Below are 15,517 nucleotides of genomic sequence, written 5' to 3'. Positions count from 1 at the left end.
TACCATGTGGAAAGCAGTTAAGGCTGCAATGCAGAACATACTTACTAGGGAGTAAGCCCCATTCAGCTCAATGGGGCTTACTTCTGAATAAACACACTTAAGTTTGGACTGTAGGGCTTTCTTATTCCACAATGCCACCAAAATTATCTACCCAAACAGCAGAAGGTTTATGCAAATCCTCCATTTCTTCAGCAACATTACATGATCCTAGATTACACATTCTGCTCATCGTAAGGTTAGTGTAGACAAAGGAAATATCTTCGCTAGGGAATCAAAATGGTTAAGGGGGGAAACTGGGATTTGTTTACTTTGGGTCAAGCTTCTCGTTTATCAAAATCACTGATAGAGGATCAGAATACTAGAGATGTTTGCAGTCGAACAGTGTGTTACATAATTGTGTAATTATGCCTTATAAACACTGATTTTTGTTGTTTAGTCATTTAGTCATGTCCGACTCTTCGTGAGCCCATGGACCAGAGCACGCCACGCACTCCTGTCTTCCACTGCCTCCCACAGTTTGGTCAAACTCATGCTGGTAGCTTCGAGAACACTGTCCAACCATCTCATCCTCTGTCGTCCCCTTCTCCTTGTGCCCTCGGTCTTTCCCAACATCAGGGTCTTTTCCAGGGAATCTTCCCTTATCATGAGGTGGCCAAAGTATTGGAGCCTCAGCTGCCCTACTAAAACAGAATGTGATTCTGCAATTGCTTCCTTCTGTCTGCTGATGATGATGTTCCCCTGCCCCTGAATATTCTTGGGCATTTCTCAATAAATTAATAAAATAGGTCCTTTCTTCAACCAGCATTCAGAAGCCAAAACAGATAGCTATTTTAACAGAATTCTTTTATTAAACTTTAACAAGTTGCAATTTGTAATATTTAAGGCATTGTGTCATTGTTGTTCTTGCGCATCAAAGCCCCTCGACCACCCTGTTCCCTAAGGTGCAAATAACTAGACAACACACGGCATATTGGTTTTGGGGATCAAATAAGGCCACAACTTTATCGGTTACAAGTGTGAGGTTTGGCCATAGGCATTGTGGCAAGCAATGGCGCATGTCACTCCTGCCCGTCCCTGCAAGCCAGTCATTTGAACTTCCCCTGGGCACGGTGCCAAGTTGGTCAATTGGTCCCATGCCCAGGGAAATGCCCACCAAGCTCCTGCCGCCATTGGCCCCTTTGGCAGCAGGAATAGGATCCGGCCTGCGATAGGCTAGTTTTCAACGGAGGCCCGGGACCCACCCGCAAAGCTGCCTGCCCCAAAAAGGGGTAAATTCATTAGCCACCCTTGGATGAAATATCTTTAGCGGCTATGTGACCGAATGCAATTTTAAAGGAAGAAAAATGCCCACGATCACTTGCACACGCATACACCCCAAGGATGCGCATTTAATTTTAGTGAACACAATAATCACATTAGGAAAGGTGTACTGCAAAGGCACAGGATCTGATCAGAGGGATCAGGTGACATAAAAGTTAATTCCATGTGTCCACTTGACTAAACAGTCAGCTTCGAGGCATGAAAAAGTCTTTTCACTGCGGCTATGTGGTATAGAGATTAGCCTTTTGAACTACGGCCAGAGGGTGGAGATGGGTAGTATAGAGCATGCCTGTCCATTTGAGTGTAGAATCATAGAACTGTAGAGTTGGAAGGGCTCCTGAGGGTTATCTAGTCCAACCCCTTGAAATGCAGGAATCCTGGCCACAGCAGTCCCTGGGTGGGCTCGAACCACCAATCTCCTTGTTAACAGCGAAACGCATTGACCCACTGAAGACACAATCTCTCTATATCTGACAACATACTAAGGGTGCCACAGGAACCTAAAGTAGCAACGATTGACTCAAGCTGGAGGCAAATTAACTGGTTCAGTTAGGGCAAAACCATCTCGTGTCTCATCCCCGGCCATTTTATTCTTACCGTAAAATTCACCAGTTCACCTAAGCAATTGGCGTCCAGTTTGCCTCAGTTCTAACTGGCTATGCCTACACAGGCATCTGTTATTGGTTCAATATCATATATATATATTGGCTAGGCCTAATATATTCCTCATTGTGCAGATGACACTGAAGGCAATGAAAGTACCTACCCCTGCCTCCCTCCCAGATTCACCCATTGGAAGTTGGCATAGCAAATAAACGGAAATCCTCTTACCATATTTGTCTCCATCTTCTCCTTTGGCACTGATCCGTCTACCTAGAACTTGAATATGTTTCCCACTCGTTCTGCTGTACAGCTGATATAGTCTGAGCTGCTTCCTGCTCACATCGTCTCGCGCTCGTGTTTGATTTTCCACGTGTATCCGAAAATCCACATTTTCTTCGGCGACAAACATCTATTTTTATTTTTATTTTAAAGAAGGGGAAAAGCAGACAGTAAACTAAGGCAATGTTGTTGATTCACAAATGCAAGTAACACTTTAAAAGGTAAAAAAGGTAAAAGACCCCTGGACAGTTAAGTCCAGTCAAAGGCGACTATGGGCTTGTGGCGCTCATCTCGCTTTCAGGCCAAGGGAGCCAGCGTTTGTCCGCAGACAGCTTTCCGGGTCATGTGGCCAGTGGGACTAAACCACTTCTGGCGCAATGGAACACTGTGACAGAAACCAGAGCACACAGAAATGCCATTTACCTTCCCGCCACAGCGGTACCTATTTATCTATTTGCACTGGCGTGCTTTTGAACTGCTAGACTGGCAGGAGCTGGGACAGAGCAACGGGAGCTCACCCTGTTGGGGAGCTCACTCCATCGCAGGGATTCAAACCGCCAACCTTCTGATCGGCAAGCCCAAGTGGTTCAGTGGTTTAGACCACAGCGCCACCCGTGTCCACTTCCTGTAAGTAGAGAGGCCCTGTAATAGATGGATTGCCTACTTGCCAGCTCTTTGCCTTGCCTGCTGCTTCTCTGTCTGCATGCTGCTGCCCTTTTCTGTGAGATGACCACTACACTCATACTTCTGCTGACCACCTCACTAAGAGAAGAACATACAGGGTCCACCATCTGCTCCCAACTAAGCCCACTGCACTAAGATTGTGTTGACATGTACCTGCTTTTGGCAGCTTCCACAAGAGAAATATTCTGCCCACATTCTACTGCCTGCCTGAGTGGAAGAGGAATGAAGATGAATGAATGCCTCTCCCCACAAGATGATGCTCCCTGCCTGAAGGACAGGGGCTGCCCACTATGGCCCATGCTAGCCACCCGAGGGAGAAAAACTGGCCACTGTGATCTCATGCTGATGCTGCCTATTTCACAGACTGGCCACTGTGTTCTCACAGGGATGTGTCCCACCAGAAGGAGAGACACAGGCCATTGTGATGTCATGCTGATGCTGAAGGAGAGAGGAACTGGCCAATGTACCAGCCCACAACTGCTGTTCACCTGAATAACAAGGAGACACTGCCTGGCACGCCAACACATTGCTCACCATGTTCATGAGAATTATGTCCTTTGCACCTTGGACCAGACTGGGGTTTCTTAACTTGTTTTTACTCTCCTGTTTCTGCATATTAGGTTCCCTTACCAGAGGTCTATAATAACAAGGTAATGAATCAACCACATTTATGTGTACACAGAAGGTAGGTAAAGGTAAAAGGTAAAGGACCCCTGGACGGTTAAGTCCAGTCAAAGGTGACTATGGGGTTGTGGTGCTCATCTCACTTTCAGGTTGAGGGAGCCGGCATTTATCCACAGCCAGCTTTCTGGGTCATGTGGCCAGCAAGACTAAATCGCTTCTGGCACAACAGAACACTGTGGCGGAAACCAGAGCACACAGAAACGCCATTTACCTTTTACCTTTACCAAAAAGGTAGCAACCCCAATACAGAAGTCACCACAAGGGATTCAAATGCAATACAAGCATAGATATATACTATTGCAAAGTAAAATCACCCAACCCAACCCTTCATTGCGTTGGTTTAACACAGTCATAGAGCATTATTTCAAGGACACTAACCAATTAGCAGTTTACACCTCCAGTAAGGGAACCTATTATCCCCCTATATTTCCTCCCCTGGCTTCACGGCCCAAAGGACATTTTTAGGAGATGGCTGCCCTCTAACTCCTGCTGGCTGCTGGTGGGAGCAACTCTGCCTCATGAATGCAAGCACTGGAGATGAGAAATCATCCATGAGACAGACAGCTTGGTAGGGATAACATCAGTTTGCACAGAGAATAAAAAATAAAAATGCTACCTCTTGCACACATCCCTTTTACATGTAACAGGCACTACACTTGATTGTCAATTTCGGTTTCTAGATTTCTGCACCAACTTGAAAAATTTCTTTCTATATGGAAATTTGTATGCATTTTTTGCAAGGAATTCTGCACATTATTTCCACTGATATGTGTATTTTTTTTTCCTGCACACCAGTCCCTAATATATGCTTTTCGTATACTTTTTTATTGGAGAACTGCATCACAAAATTTGAAGAAGTGCAAATTTTGGAAATATAGCTGTGTTCCTATTGATGTCCAAATCAGGTAAAGTTCCATTAAAACAGAACAAAATTCTCCCTCGTTTCTAGCTCTACTGCCTCCATTTAAAAATGAAATGAAATGAAACCACAGGGGCTATAATCTAGACTCTAGAGCAAAGCGTCAACATTGAAAGAGTGGCATGTTTACTCTTTCCCTTTTGTAGTTCTTCTACACACACCACACACACACACACACACACACACACACACAACCCCCACACTTCCCGCCTTCCTCGCCCCTCTAACAACAAGTAACAGTCTGCTGGTATTTGTAGTTTGGCCCATGAATGTATAAATTTCTTCTGTAGGAATATACAGCCACAAAGTCCCTTTAAACACAAAATCACACAATCTAAATGGTTGCCTGAATGTTCAGATACCATAACTTATTAAAGAACTGGTGGCACAGCACCAAATGCCACAGCAGAAACATGCATTTTAAACCCTGGATATTTCCTTCATACTTCAGTAGAGCTGTTTCCTTGAAGTTCAGTCCGTAGCCACTCAACCCAGTCGCGGAGTTCAGAGCAATAGATGCTCTGAAATGCATTTAACGCAGCCCATTGTTATGCACATGAGAAAATGTGCGGTTGAGGCACAGTGCCTTTTTAATTTAGTGGATGGTTCTCAATTTATTTCAGAAGCCTCAAGCACATTTAAAAGACAACCTCCAGCGCAGTCTTTGAGGGTAGGTCAGGTGCGTTGCTGGAAAACAGGCTGGCACAATGACTCAGATTGACAATATAGGTTTTGTGTGTGTGTGTGTGTGTGTGTGTGTGTGTGTGTGTGTGCACAAAACACAAAACCATCTATCTCACAAGAAGAAAGAATACTGTTAATGGTGTGTGAATGCTACCCTTCCCACCTCACAAGGCATCTCAACAATTTAAAATTATGCCCTCTGAAACTCTTGTGGATGTTTCGCTTAAAAAGGGATACTTGAAATTTACCTCAAGTTTCACTTCTACTGAAATTCAGCAGCTCCCTAGAAGTGTGCAGTATACCCTTTGATGATTTTATTTTTAAGCTTTCCTCAACATTCCCACAAATTTCAGCTGAGCAGGGCATTCATTTTATATTCGTGTCAAATGTCATCGAGGCCCAGTTTGGTGGTAACCAAGAAATGCAGAAAAGCTCCCTGAGAAATGTCGCTCACCTTGTTGTTGTTTTTTAAAAAAAGTTTTTTGTTTAATGAATTTATGCACTGCCCTTTAACAGACATTTCCTAACTCATTTCTCTTAATTTCCCTGAGAAATCCCTTCATTTGGTTGGCCGAAGCATATTCACCGTTAAGTTTCACTTTACACAAAATTTAGTGGCAAATTTAACAGTTGGTGAAAATATCATCCTGCAGTGTTGGGCGGCTCCCAACCGAATATTAAAAACATGAAAAAACATCAAACATTAAAAACTTCCCTAAACAGGGTTGCCTTCAGGTGTCTTCTAAAAGTTGGATAGTTGTTTATCTCCTTGACATTTGGTGGGAGGGCGTTCCACAGGGCGGGCGCCACTACCAAGAAGGCCCTCTGCCTGGTTCCCTGTAACCTTACTTCTTGCAGTGAGGGAACCACCAGAAGGCCCTCAAACTGGACCTCAGTGTCCGGGCTGAACGATTGGGGTGGAGACGCTCCTTCAGGTATACTGAGCCGAGGCCGTTTAGGGCTTTAAAGGTCAGCACCAACACTTTGAATTGTGCTCGGAAACGTACTGGGAGCCAATGAAGGATGCCAAAAGCAGCTTCCAATCTGGTCTCATCAGTTTCACAAGACTTCTGTGGCTCCAGGGCGGTAATTATTAAATGGGGGTCTACGAATGACCAGTGGTCCCTATTCTTTTCTCAGGGGAGAAGCAACAAAGAAAATAAAAGTCGAAAATATTGAAGTACAGTTTTCTTTGAAATGTCAACTACATGCTGAGGAAGCAGCCCGTTTTTCACTTTTAAACTGAAAGGTTGCTTGCCTCTTCAGCTGTATATATTGCTGCTGTTGTAACAATAATAAAAAGAAACCCCCCCTGCTGTGTACATATATGTTTCCTCTTGTGCTTGCATATGCCTTGGTTGGATTGAGTCATCTATATTTGGCCATAGGTGAGAATATGAAGAGGTGTACTACTACAGTGGTACCTCAGGTGACATACGCTTCAGGTTACAGACTCTGCTAACCCAGAAATAGTGCTTCAGGTTAAGAACTTTGCTTCAGGTTGAGAACAGAAATCGTGCTCCGGCGGCGCGGCGGCAGCAGGAGGCCCCATTAGCTAAAGTGGTGCTTCAGGTTAAGAACAGTTTCAGGTTAGGAACGGACCTCCGGAATGAATTAAGTTCTTAACCCAAGGTACCACTGTACAGGAGAAGAGCCCTCAATTAGGAAAACAAAACAACTGGCAAACAGACTTTCCCCCTATAGCAAATCTCTGTCTTCTTGCTTTCTATATCATCGTCTTCTTTTTTGTAGAAGGAGTTAAAGGTAAAGGTAAAGGGACCCCTGACAGTTAGGTCCAGCCAGGACCGACTCTGGGGTTGCAGCTCTCATCTCGCTTTATTGGCCGAGGGAGCCGGTGTACAGCTTCCGGGTCATGTGGCCAGCATGATGAAGCCTCTTCTGGCGAACCAGAGCAGCACACGGAAACGCCGTTTACCTTCCCGCTGGAGCGGTACCTATTTATCTACTTGCACTTTGACGTGCTTTCAAACTGCTAAGTTGGCAGGAGCTGGGACAGAGCAATGGGAGCTCACCCCATCACGGGGATTCGAACCGCCAACCTTCTGATCGGCAAGTCCTAGGCTCTGTGGTTTAACCCACAGTGCCACCCGTGTCCTGTAGAAGGAGTTACCAAGCAACTAATGCTTTTTCTCTTTCCCACCTCTTTCTTTGCCTATATTTTATTTACATAACCCAAGTTACATCAAAATTTGTGATTATTGTTGTTTCATTTTTGCTATTCCCCTTGAGTCTGGAATGAAAGGGAGAAAATGAATGGCTTAAAAATCAATAATAAAAATTTAAGATTAATTAGGTCCCATGCAGGACATGAGGATCATCTTACTTTAGCAAAACAATTGTAAACAGGAGCATAGTATACACAGCTTTTCTGAAGTCCCTGTGCTTTGAAAGGACAGTCATTTGCAAGAATTAAATATTCCTCCATTTAGGGCCCTTATTGATTTCAAAAAGTAAACAAATGCAAGTCTCTTTGATACATTGAAAATACCTTTTTAAAAGAACCTTTCAGCCAGTGAACCAACCTCACAGTAATTATTTCCTTCATGACCTTCCAAACATATAAAATTATCTCGGCAAGATCAACAAGAAATATCTAAGATGTCGCTTTTCCAGGTCTGGAAAGAAGGCTAATCACTATTTTGTTTCTATGGTTTTGGCAAACTTCCACTTTGCCAATTAGAAAATTTGCAAGGCCACCCCCAGAGTGGTGTTTTTTTAGGCGTGTGTTGAAATGTAACACCCCATTATTTGCTGTCATTTCCTCTCCCAGCCTTGACTGCAAGACCCAAGCCGTTAGGTTGAGGCTACTGCATGGAGGATGACCAGGAAAGACATGTCCCCTTCAGAATTATAGCAGCACCCCCTCTCCCCCCAAAAAGGGCTTATAAAAAGATACAAACTGTGTGTAACTGATTACCCAAGCTATCAATGAATGCCAATATACCCAGACCCTTTTTGACACCACAGCCTGTAAGTATTTATTTCTTAACTATAATAGAACCAGCGGCAACTAACTAATAGAACTTCTGCAACTAACATAATCAGCAACACTTTTGAATCTTAGAATTGTAGAGTTGGAGGAAGAAGAAGAAGAAGAGGAGGAGGAGGAGGAGGAGTTTGGACTTGATATCCCTCCTTCATGGATCACTGCCTTGTCGTGGCGAAGGGGCTTGAATACTCAGAGAAGCTATGAGCTATGCCGTGCAGGGCCACCCAAGACGGACAGGTCATAGTGGAGAGTTTTGACCAAACGTGATCCACCTGGAGGAGGAACCGGCAAGCCACTCCAATATCCCTGCCCAGAAAACTCCATGGACAAAGACAACAGGCATATAAAAGTTATGGCGCTGGAAGATGAGCCCCTCAGGTCTGAAGGCGTCCAACATGCTACTGAGGAAGAGCGGGGGACAAGTACAAGTAGATTTAGAGCTGATGAAGCGGCTGGGCCAAAGCCGAAAGGACGCTCAGTTGCAGATATGCCTGGAAGCGAAAGGAAAGTCCAATGCTGTAAAGAAAAATATTGCATAGGAACCTGGAATGTAGAATCGTGAACCTTGGTAAGCTGGATGTGGCAAGAATAAATATTGACATCCTGGGCATCAGTGAACTAAAATGGATGGAAATGGGCGAATTCAGTTCGGATGACCATCATATCTACTACTGTGGGCAAGAATTCCGTAAAAGAAATGGAATGGCCCTCATAGTCAACAAAAGAGTGGCAAAAGCTGTACTGGGATGCAATCTCAAAAATGATAGAATGATCTCGATACGAATCCAAGGCAGACCTTTTAACATCACAGTAATCCAAGTTTATGCACCAACCACTGGTGCTGAAGAAACTGAAATTGATGAATTCTATGAAGACTTACAACTCCTTCTAGAAGTGACACCAAAGAAGGATGTTCTTCTCATTATAGGGGATTGGAATGCTAAAGTAGGGAATCAAGAGATAAAAGGAACAATTGGCAAGTTTGGCCTTGGAGTTCAAAACGAAGCAGGGCAAAGGCTAATAGAGTTCTGTCAAGAGAACAAGCTGGTCATCACAAACACTCTTTTCCAACAACACAAGAGACAACTAAACAACTAAACAACAATCCCGCCTTTCACTCCCCTTAAGGAGTCTCAAAGTGACTAACAATCTCTTTTCCCTTCTTCCCCCACAACAAACATTCTGTGAGGTGAGTGAGGCTGAGAGACTTCAGAGAAGTGTGACTAGCCCAAGGTCACCCAGCAGCTGCATGTGGAGGAGCGGAGACGCGAACCCAGTTCACCAGATTATGAGTCCACCGCTCTTAACCACTACACCACGCTGGCTGGTGTCATCTAGAACAAACCCTTGCAATGCAGGCATCTCACCTAGATCATCCATGATAGATGGTCCTCCAGCCTCTGCTTCTGAAGCTACAAGGCCTCTCCGTTGACAATGGAAATCACACTTGTATTCAGTTTCCTAATGGCTACATTTCTGATACTGGCATCTGCACATACTGTATTTTTCCGTTTATAAAACGCCCCCATGTATAAGACAACCGCTATTTTGGGGGAGTCCAATTTAAGAAAATGGGGGGGGGGGAGATGGCCTAGAGTTGTTGAACTTTTTTGGGGGGGGTTCATAACATCACTCACCTGACTTACAAACACTGCCAATCGCATGCAGTGCTGAAACCACCCGCTTCTGCCCACTCGCAACTAGCAGCCGGCAACTGCAAGAACAATTGTCGCAGCGGCAGCCAATCCAAAGCATCCCTTGCCGCAGTCACCACTCACCCACCCAATCGCCGCTGACAAGCTCCTGCTTGCGGCTCCAACCAATTGCCCGTCCCCCCTCTGCGCTATCCATGTATAAGACGACCCCTGATTTTGAACATTATTTTATAGTAAAAAAACCTCATCTTAGACATCTTGCGGAAGATGCACTTATCATCAGGCTTTAGAAGGGCATGGTCCTTGTCTGCTGGAACTTTTAAAGACATGTTCCTCTGTCTTAAGGTCAACAGTTATGTTGAGGATAGCTCAGTTGGGTAGAGTGTGGTGCTGATAACGCCAAGGTTGCAGGTTCAATCCCCGTATGGGACAGCTGCATCTTCCTGCCTTGCGGGGAGTTAGACCAGATGATCCTCAGGGTCCCTTCCAACTCTAGTATTCTACAATTCTACCTTCAGCAAGGTAAAAAGGCAAAGGTAAAGGACCCCTGGACTGTTAAGTCCAGTCAAAGGCGACTGTGGAGTTCTGGCGCTCATCTCGGTTTCAGGCCGAGGGAGCCGGTGTTTGTCCACAGACAGCTTTCCGGGTCACATGGTCAGCATGACTAAACCACTACTGGTGCATGGAGGACCGTGACGAGTGCCAGAGTGCACAGAAACACCATTTACCTTCCCGCCGCAGCGGTACCTATTTATCTACTTGCACTGGTGTGTTTTTGAACTGCTAGGTTGGCAGGAGCAGGGACTGAACAACAGGAGCTCACCCCGTTGCGGGGATTCGAACCACCAAACTTCTGATCGGCAAGTCCCAGGCTCTGTGGTTTAACCCACAGTGCCACCTGCGTCCCTATAATAATATAATATATTATAATATAATCAGTCATACCAAGAGGCTAAAAACCAGTTTCTATCTGTGGGCTGTTAGGCTGCTGAACGGAAAATAATATAGTGCAACTGACTTTCGGGGTTGGTGTGTTGTGTGACAAGCACACAGAGTGCAATGAGACTGAGTGTTTGTGGGTGGGGGAGGGAGGCTCGGTTAATTTCATTGTACACAGGTTGTACATTGACAATAAAGGTATGATGATGATGATGATGATGATGATGATGACTCAGCTAGTTAGACCAGTGGTCAGACTCCATATAAAGCGGATTGAAATGTTCCATATTTTCATCAGCGTGGACTGTAAAATTTCCCCAGTGAATGTTGATGACAGGGGTCTAATGTGAATTGTATGAGCATCCAGCCTTCTGGGGTCTCTCCTGACAAGGACACTGGGGATATTGGAAAGAGTGTTACTGTTTGCATGGCATACTATAAGCAGGCTCAGTTTCCCAGAGTCCCTAATGAGTCTTCTATGGTAAAATGCCATCCCCTCAAAGACGGTTTGGGACTCTGATACGCAGTGTCATTCCACTTCGAGATCTCTCATCGCTGTTGATGGCTTTCTGAATCTATTCGGAGCCAATTTGGAATCTAATTTGAGTCTCTCCTGCTACATAATTGATTGGAGTGCTTTTGGATAAGTGAAATTCAATGATGTTCCCTTGAAAAGTCTTTGTTAATGCAGCCTAAGTAAAAAGCACTTAGGGGATGAAGCTGAAATTGAACAGGAAGGAAAGGTTGACGATTGGGTCAAACTTCCCTCCAGCTGCCAGAATTCGGAAATATGAGATGGGACAGAAGCAGAAGGGGCACTCTGGAGTACAGAGAAGGTGATAGATCTCAGTAAGAACTGAACGACGCTCAAAAGAGTGATGTCATTCCAGCACTCGCTGAACTTTATCACATTGGACCAAGAGCATATTTTGAAATGCCAAAAACTTAAGTAACACTAGGAATTTATTAAATCTTCTGTTCCCCAGCCATTAATAATAATTTTCTGGATATTAGAAGGAAAGCCCTCATGTCCCTAGATGTCAGTGACAGCATATTGTCTTCAGTTTTCTCTCTCTTCTTCTTATTTCACAAACTTTTTTTAAAAAATGCTTTCTCTAAAACAATGGGCCCGCTAAGATACACTGGACTGAATCATGCTTAAAGGTAAAGGTAAAAGGACCCCTGACCATTAGGTCCAGTCGTGGCCGACTCTGGGGTTGCGGCGCTCATGTCGCTTTATTGGCCGAGGGAGCCGGCGTACAGCTTCCGGGTCATATGGCCAGCATGACTAAGCCACTTCTGGCGAACCAGAGCAGCGCACGGAAACGCCGTTTACCTTCCCGCCGGAGTGGTACCTATTTATCTACTTGCACTTTGATGTGCTTTCGAACTGCTAGGTTGGCAGGAGCAGGGACCAAGCAACGGGAGCTCACCCCATCGTGGGGATTCAAACTGTCGACCTTCTGATCGGCAAGCCTTAGGCTCTGTGGTTTAACCCACAGCACCACCCGTGTCCCACCCAAATTAAATCCCACCCAAAAACAGGGACATTCTGGAAGCACCCTTAGTGGCAATGGGAATTTAAAAGGGATCAAATCCATGGTTACTCTTTTAAGTGGCTCCCTACAAATATCCCCGTGATCCAGGATAAGAAATTAACTCAGCAATGGAATGCCAAATCAACCATGACAGGACTGCAATGCTGTGTAAAATTCAATGCTCCCACCTTCCTGCAACCCACATTTTTATTTTGAGGTAGTTTCGCCAAATTATGCTGAATGTTTGGAGCAACCGGGGCGGCCATATTATGGACAGGTCCAAAGAACCAGTCAACTGAGCAAAAGGGAGTGTTGCTTTGCAGCTCTGTTTGCAGCCCCTGAGAACGACGGCCTTCAGAAGGTCAAGTGATTCCCACAAGCCGTTTTTCAGAGGCTTGCAGGGTTTCCGACAGGAGACGGAGTTTAGCAAGCCTTTCACTTCGTGTAGAGGATCTTTGGATTCCAAACAATTGTTTCTGGAAACCATTTTTGTTTCAAAGTAGTAATTGTATCCAGAAATTTGAGACCATCAGATTCTTGACAGAATTGGAAGGACAACAATTATCGACACTGGCTCTTTCCTTTTCAGGTCTGGGGAACCTCAGGCCCAGAGTACAAATACCTCCAAGTCTTGCCCTCAGAGCTCTGCCTAGGCCCCTTCATTCCACCCTCAAATGCTTTCGCTTGGCTAGGAATATGCTTTTGAATATACGGCCACAGCACTGCCACCACCTGTTTACATGGTAAGAATGATGTATATCTTTCTATCTCTGGTTGCAGATGCCAGCTGGAGAACTGTCTTGACAGAAACCTTGTGACATTTTCCCAATAAGTAAGCATTTTTATACTGCAGACACCAATCAAGGTTATGGGGTGGAGGTCCCACTATGATCTATGCCAGGCATGTCCAAAGTCCATTTCGGGCCCCTGTGGCAGTTTATTTCCTGTGGTAAAATCCTAAACAAAACCTCAACAACTTCAATCCTTAAAAAAAGGTTAACAGCTTTGGCCCTTTGGTTGGCCCTCATGGCCCTTCACTTCATCAAATCTGGCCCTCTTTGAAAAAAGTTTGGACACCACTGATGCCCTTCAGATGTTGTTGGACTTCAGCTGCTATCAGCGCCAGCCAACGTGGCAAATGGAAGAAGAAGAAGAAGAAGAAGAAGAAGAGTTTGGATTTGATATCCCGCTTTATCACTACCCTAAGGAGTCTCAAAGCGGCTAACAATCTCCTTTCCCTTCCTCCCCCACAACAAACACTCTGTGAGGTGAGCGGGGCGGAGAGACTTCAGAGAAGTGTGACTAGCCTAAGGTCACCCAGCAGCTGCATGTGGAGGAGCAGAGACGCGAACCTGGTTCACCAGATTACGAGTCTACTACTCTTAACCACTACACCACACTGGCTCTCAGTGTGATGGAGAGGGGTGATGGGTAGGGTTGCCACCCATCCTGTACAACATAGGAGCATCCCATATTTCAATGTAAAATGCTGTGTCCTGTATGGATTCAATACACAATGGAGTTTGTCCTGTATTTCTGGTCCTCCCTCCCTCCCTCCCTCCCTCTCTCTGTGTGCCAAGTTAGGGATCCTATCCAAACGCATGTGTGTGCAGGGCTGTGCGAATGGTCATGCATTTAAGCACAGCAGAGATTTACAAATTTGTGTGTGTGCACAAGCACACACGTGTGTATGACAAATTCCAGAGGGGCCATCCTGTTAGGCTGCAGTGTAATGGATTGCTCTGAAGTGATTTCAGCACCAGAGGGGGGGATGCTCTGCAAGCCCAGCCCCATCCTGTCCTGTATTTTGCCAGAATATGTAGGGCAACATATTGTCTACCCTTCATCTACTGCTGTAATTTATTCCTTCCATGGGATGCAGCAAACCTGAGAGGGTCCAGGAAACGATAGTGTTTTATGTTGGAGGGGATACAAAGGAGGCCATGCACAGTGGTTCTATAATCTTCCGAAATTTGTCATTCACTTATTTCCGAGCACAATTGAAAGTGTTGGTGCTGACCTTGAAAGCCCTAAACGGCCTCGGCCCAGTATACCTGAAGGAGCGTCTCCATTCCCATCGTTCGACTCGGACACTGAGGTCCAGCGCCGAGGGCCTTGGCCAATAGCTAACCTAATTTTCATCCTTTGAACAGATCACATTCTGATGGAATAGCCTCTGCAGTAGCCTCACGCACCAATTTATTCATTTCATTTGTTTTGGCGTATTTATCCCCCACCTAACAATGGAAGTTATCAAGGTGGATTGCAAAGAAACAGGGTGAAATAGACAAGTGATGCCATTGTTACTAGAGTGGAGCAAAAGCATGCCGAGACCACATAACACCGGTCTTGAAAGACCTACATTGGCTCCCAGTATGTTTCCGAGAACAATTCTAAGTGTTGGTGCTGACCCAGTATACCTGAGGGAGTGTCTCCACCCCCATCATTCAACCCGGACACTGAGGTCCAGTGCCGAGGGCCTTCAGGCGGTTCCCTCCCCGCGAAAAGTGAAGCTACAGGGAACCAGGCAGAGGGCCTTCTCAGTAGTGGCTCCTGCCCTGTGGAACGCCCTCCCACCAGATGTCAAGGAAATAAACAACTATATGGCATTTAAAAGATATCTGAAGGCCGCCCTGTTTAGAGAAGTTTTTAATGACTGATGTTTTAATGTATTTTTAATCTTTTGTTGGAAGCCGCCCAAAGTGGCTGGGGAAACCCAGCCAGATGGGCAGGGTAGAAATAAAAAAATATTATAATAATTATCATTATTAGTATTATTATTATTTCTATACTACTTTGATAAAGTTGTGGGACACGCATGGTGAACAAGCAAACCCAGTGAAGCCTAATGGTTCCTCTCTGTCCCAACTAAACAGTTTTTGAAACATTCCCTTACCATCTAGAAATGCATTTATTTATTTGGGGGTTTTTGCATTTATTGAACAAATTTAGATCCTGAATACTATCAGTTTCAGAATTTCAAAACTTGGCAGGTTTGATGCGAAGGTGTCAGGATCCAGAAAAAAAAAAGTTTGTAAATCAGAAAACTACCAGATGGGGTGACCTGGAGCAATGGAGCCTCTTTGCGATGGGCGTGTTTGCTTATACGACTTTTGCCAACAAAATTCAGCTGCCCCTCAGCACCTTATTGTGCAGGAAAGACTAAACCAATTTACAAGTGAAAAGGACAAGCAAAACACTG

General features: G+C 45.0%; 1 protein-coding gene across 1 annotated transcript in view; it reads right to left on the bottom strand.

Moving 5' to 3' along the window:
* Positions 1-15,517, bottom strand: part of FGF18 (fibroblast growth factor 18) — a 135,098-nt gene that overhangs the window by 62,396 nt on the left and 57,185 nt on the right. Inside the window, 1 exon segment of the mRNA XM_028722168.2 lies at positions 2,152-2,332. Within this exon segment, the coding sequence (XP_028578001.2) occupies positions 2,152-2,332 (181 nt within the window).

This window comes from Podarcis muralis, chromosome 3 (genome assembly GCF_964188315.1).
Source record: "Podarcis muralis chromosome 3, rPodMur119.hap1.1, whole genome shotgun sequence".
NCBI lineage: Eukaryota > Metazoa > Chordata > Lepidosauria > Squamata > Lacertidae > Podarcis > Podarcis muralis.
This window is presented reverse-complemented; position numbering and strand designations above follow the sequence as displayed.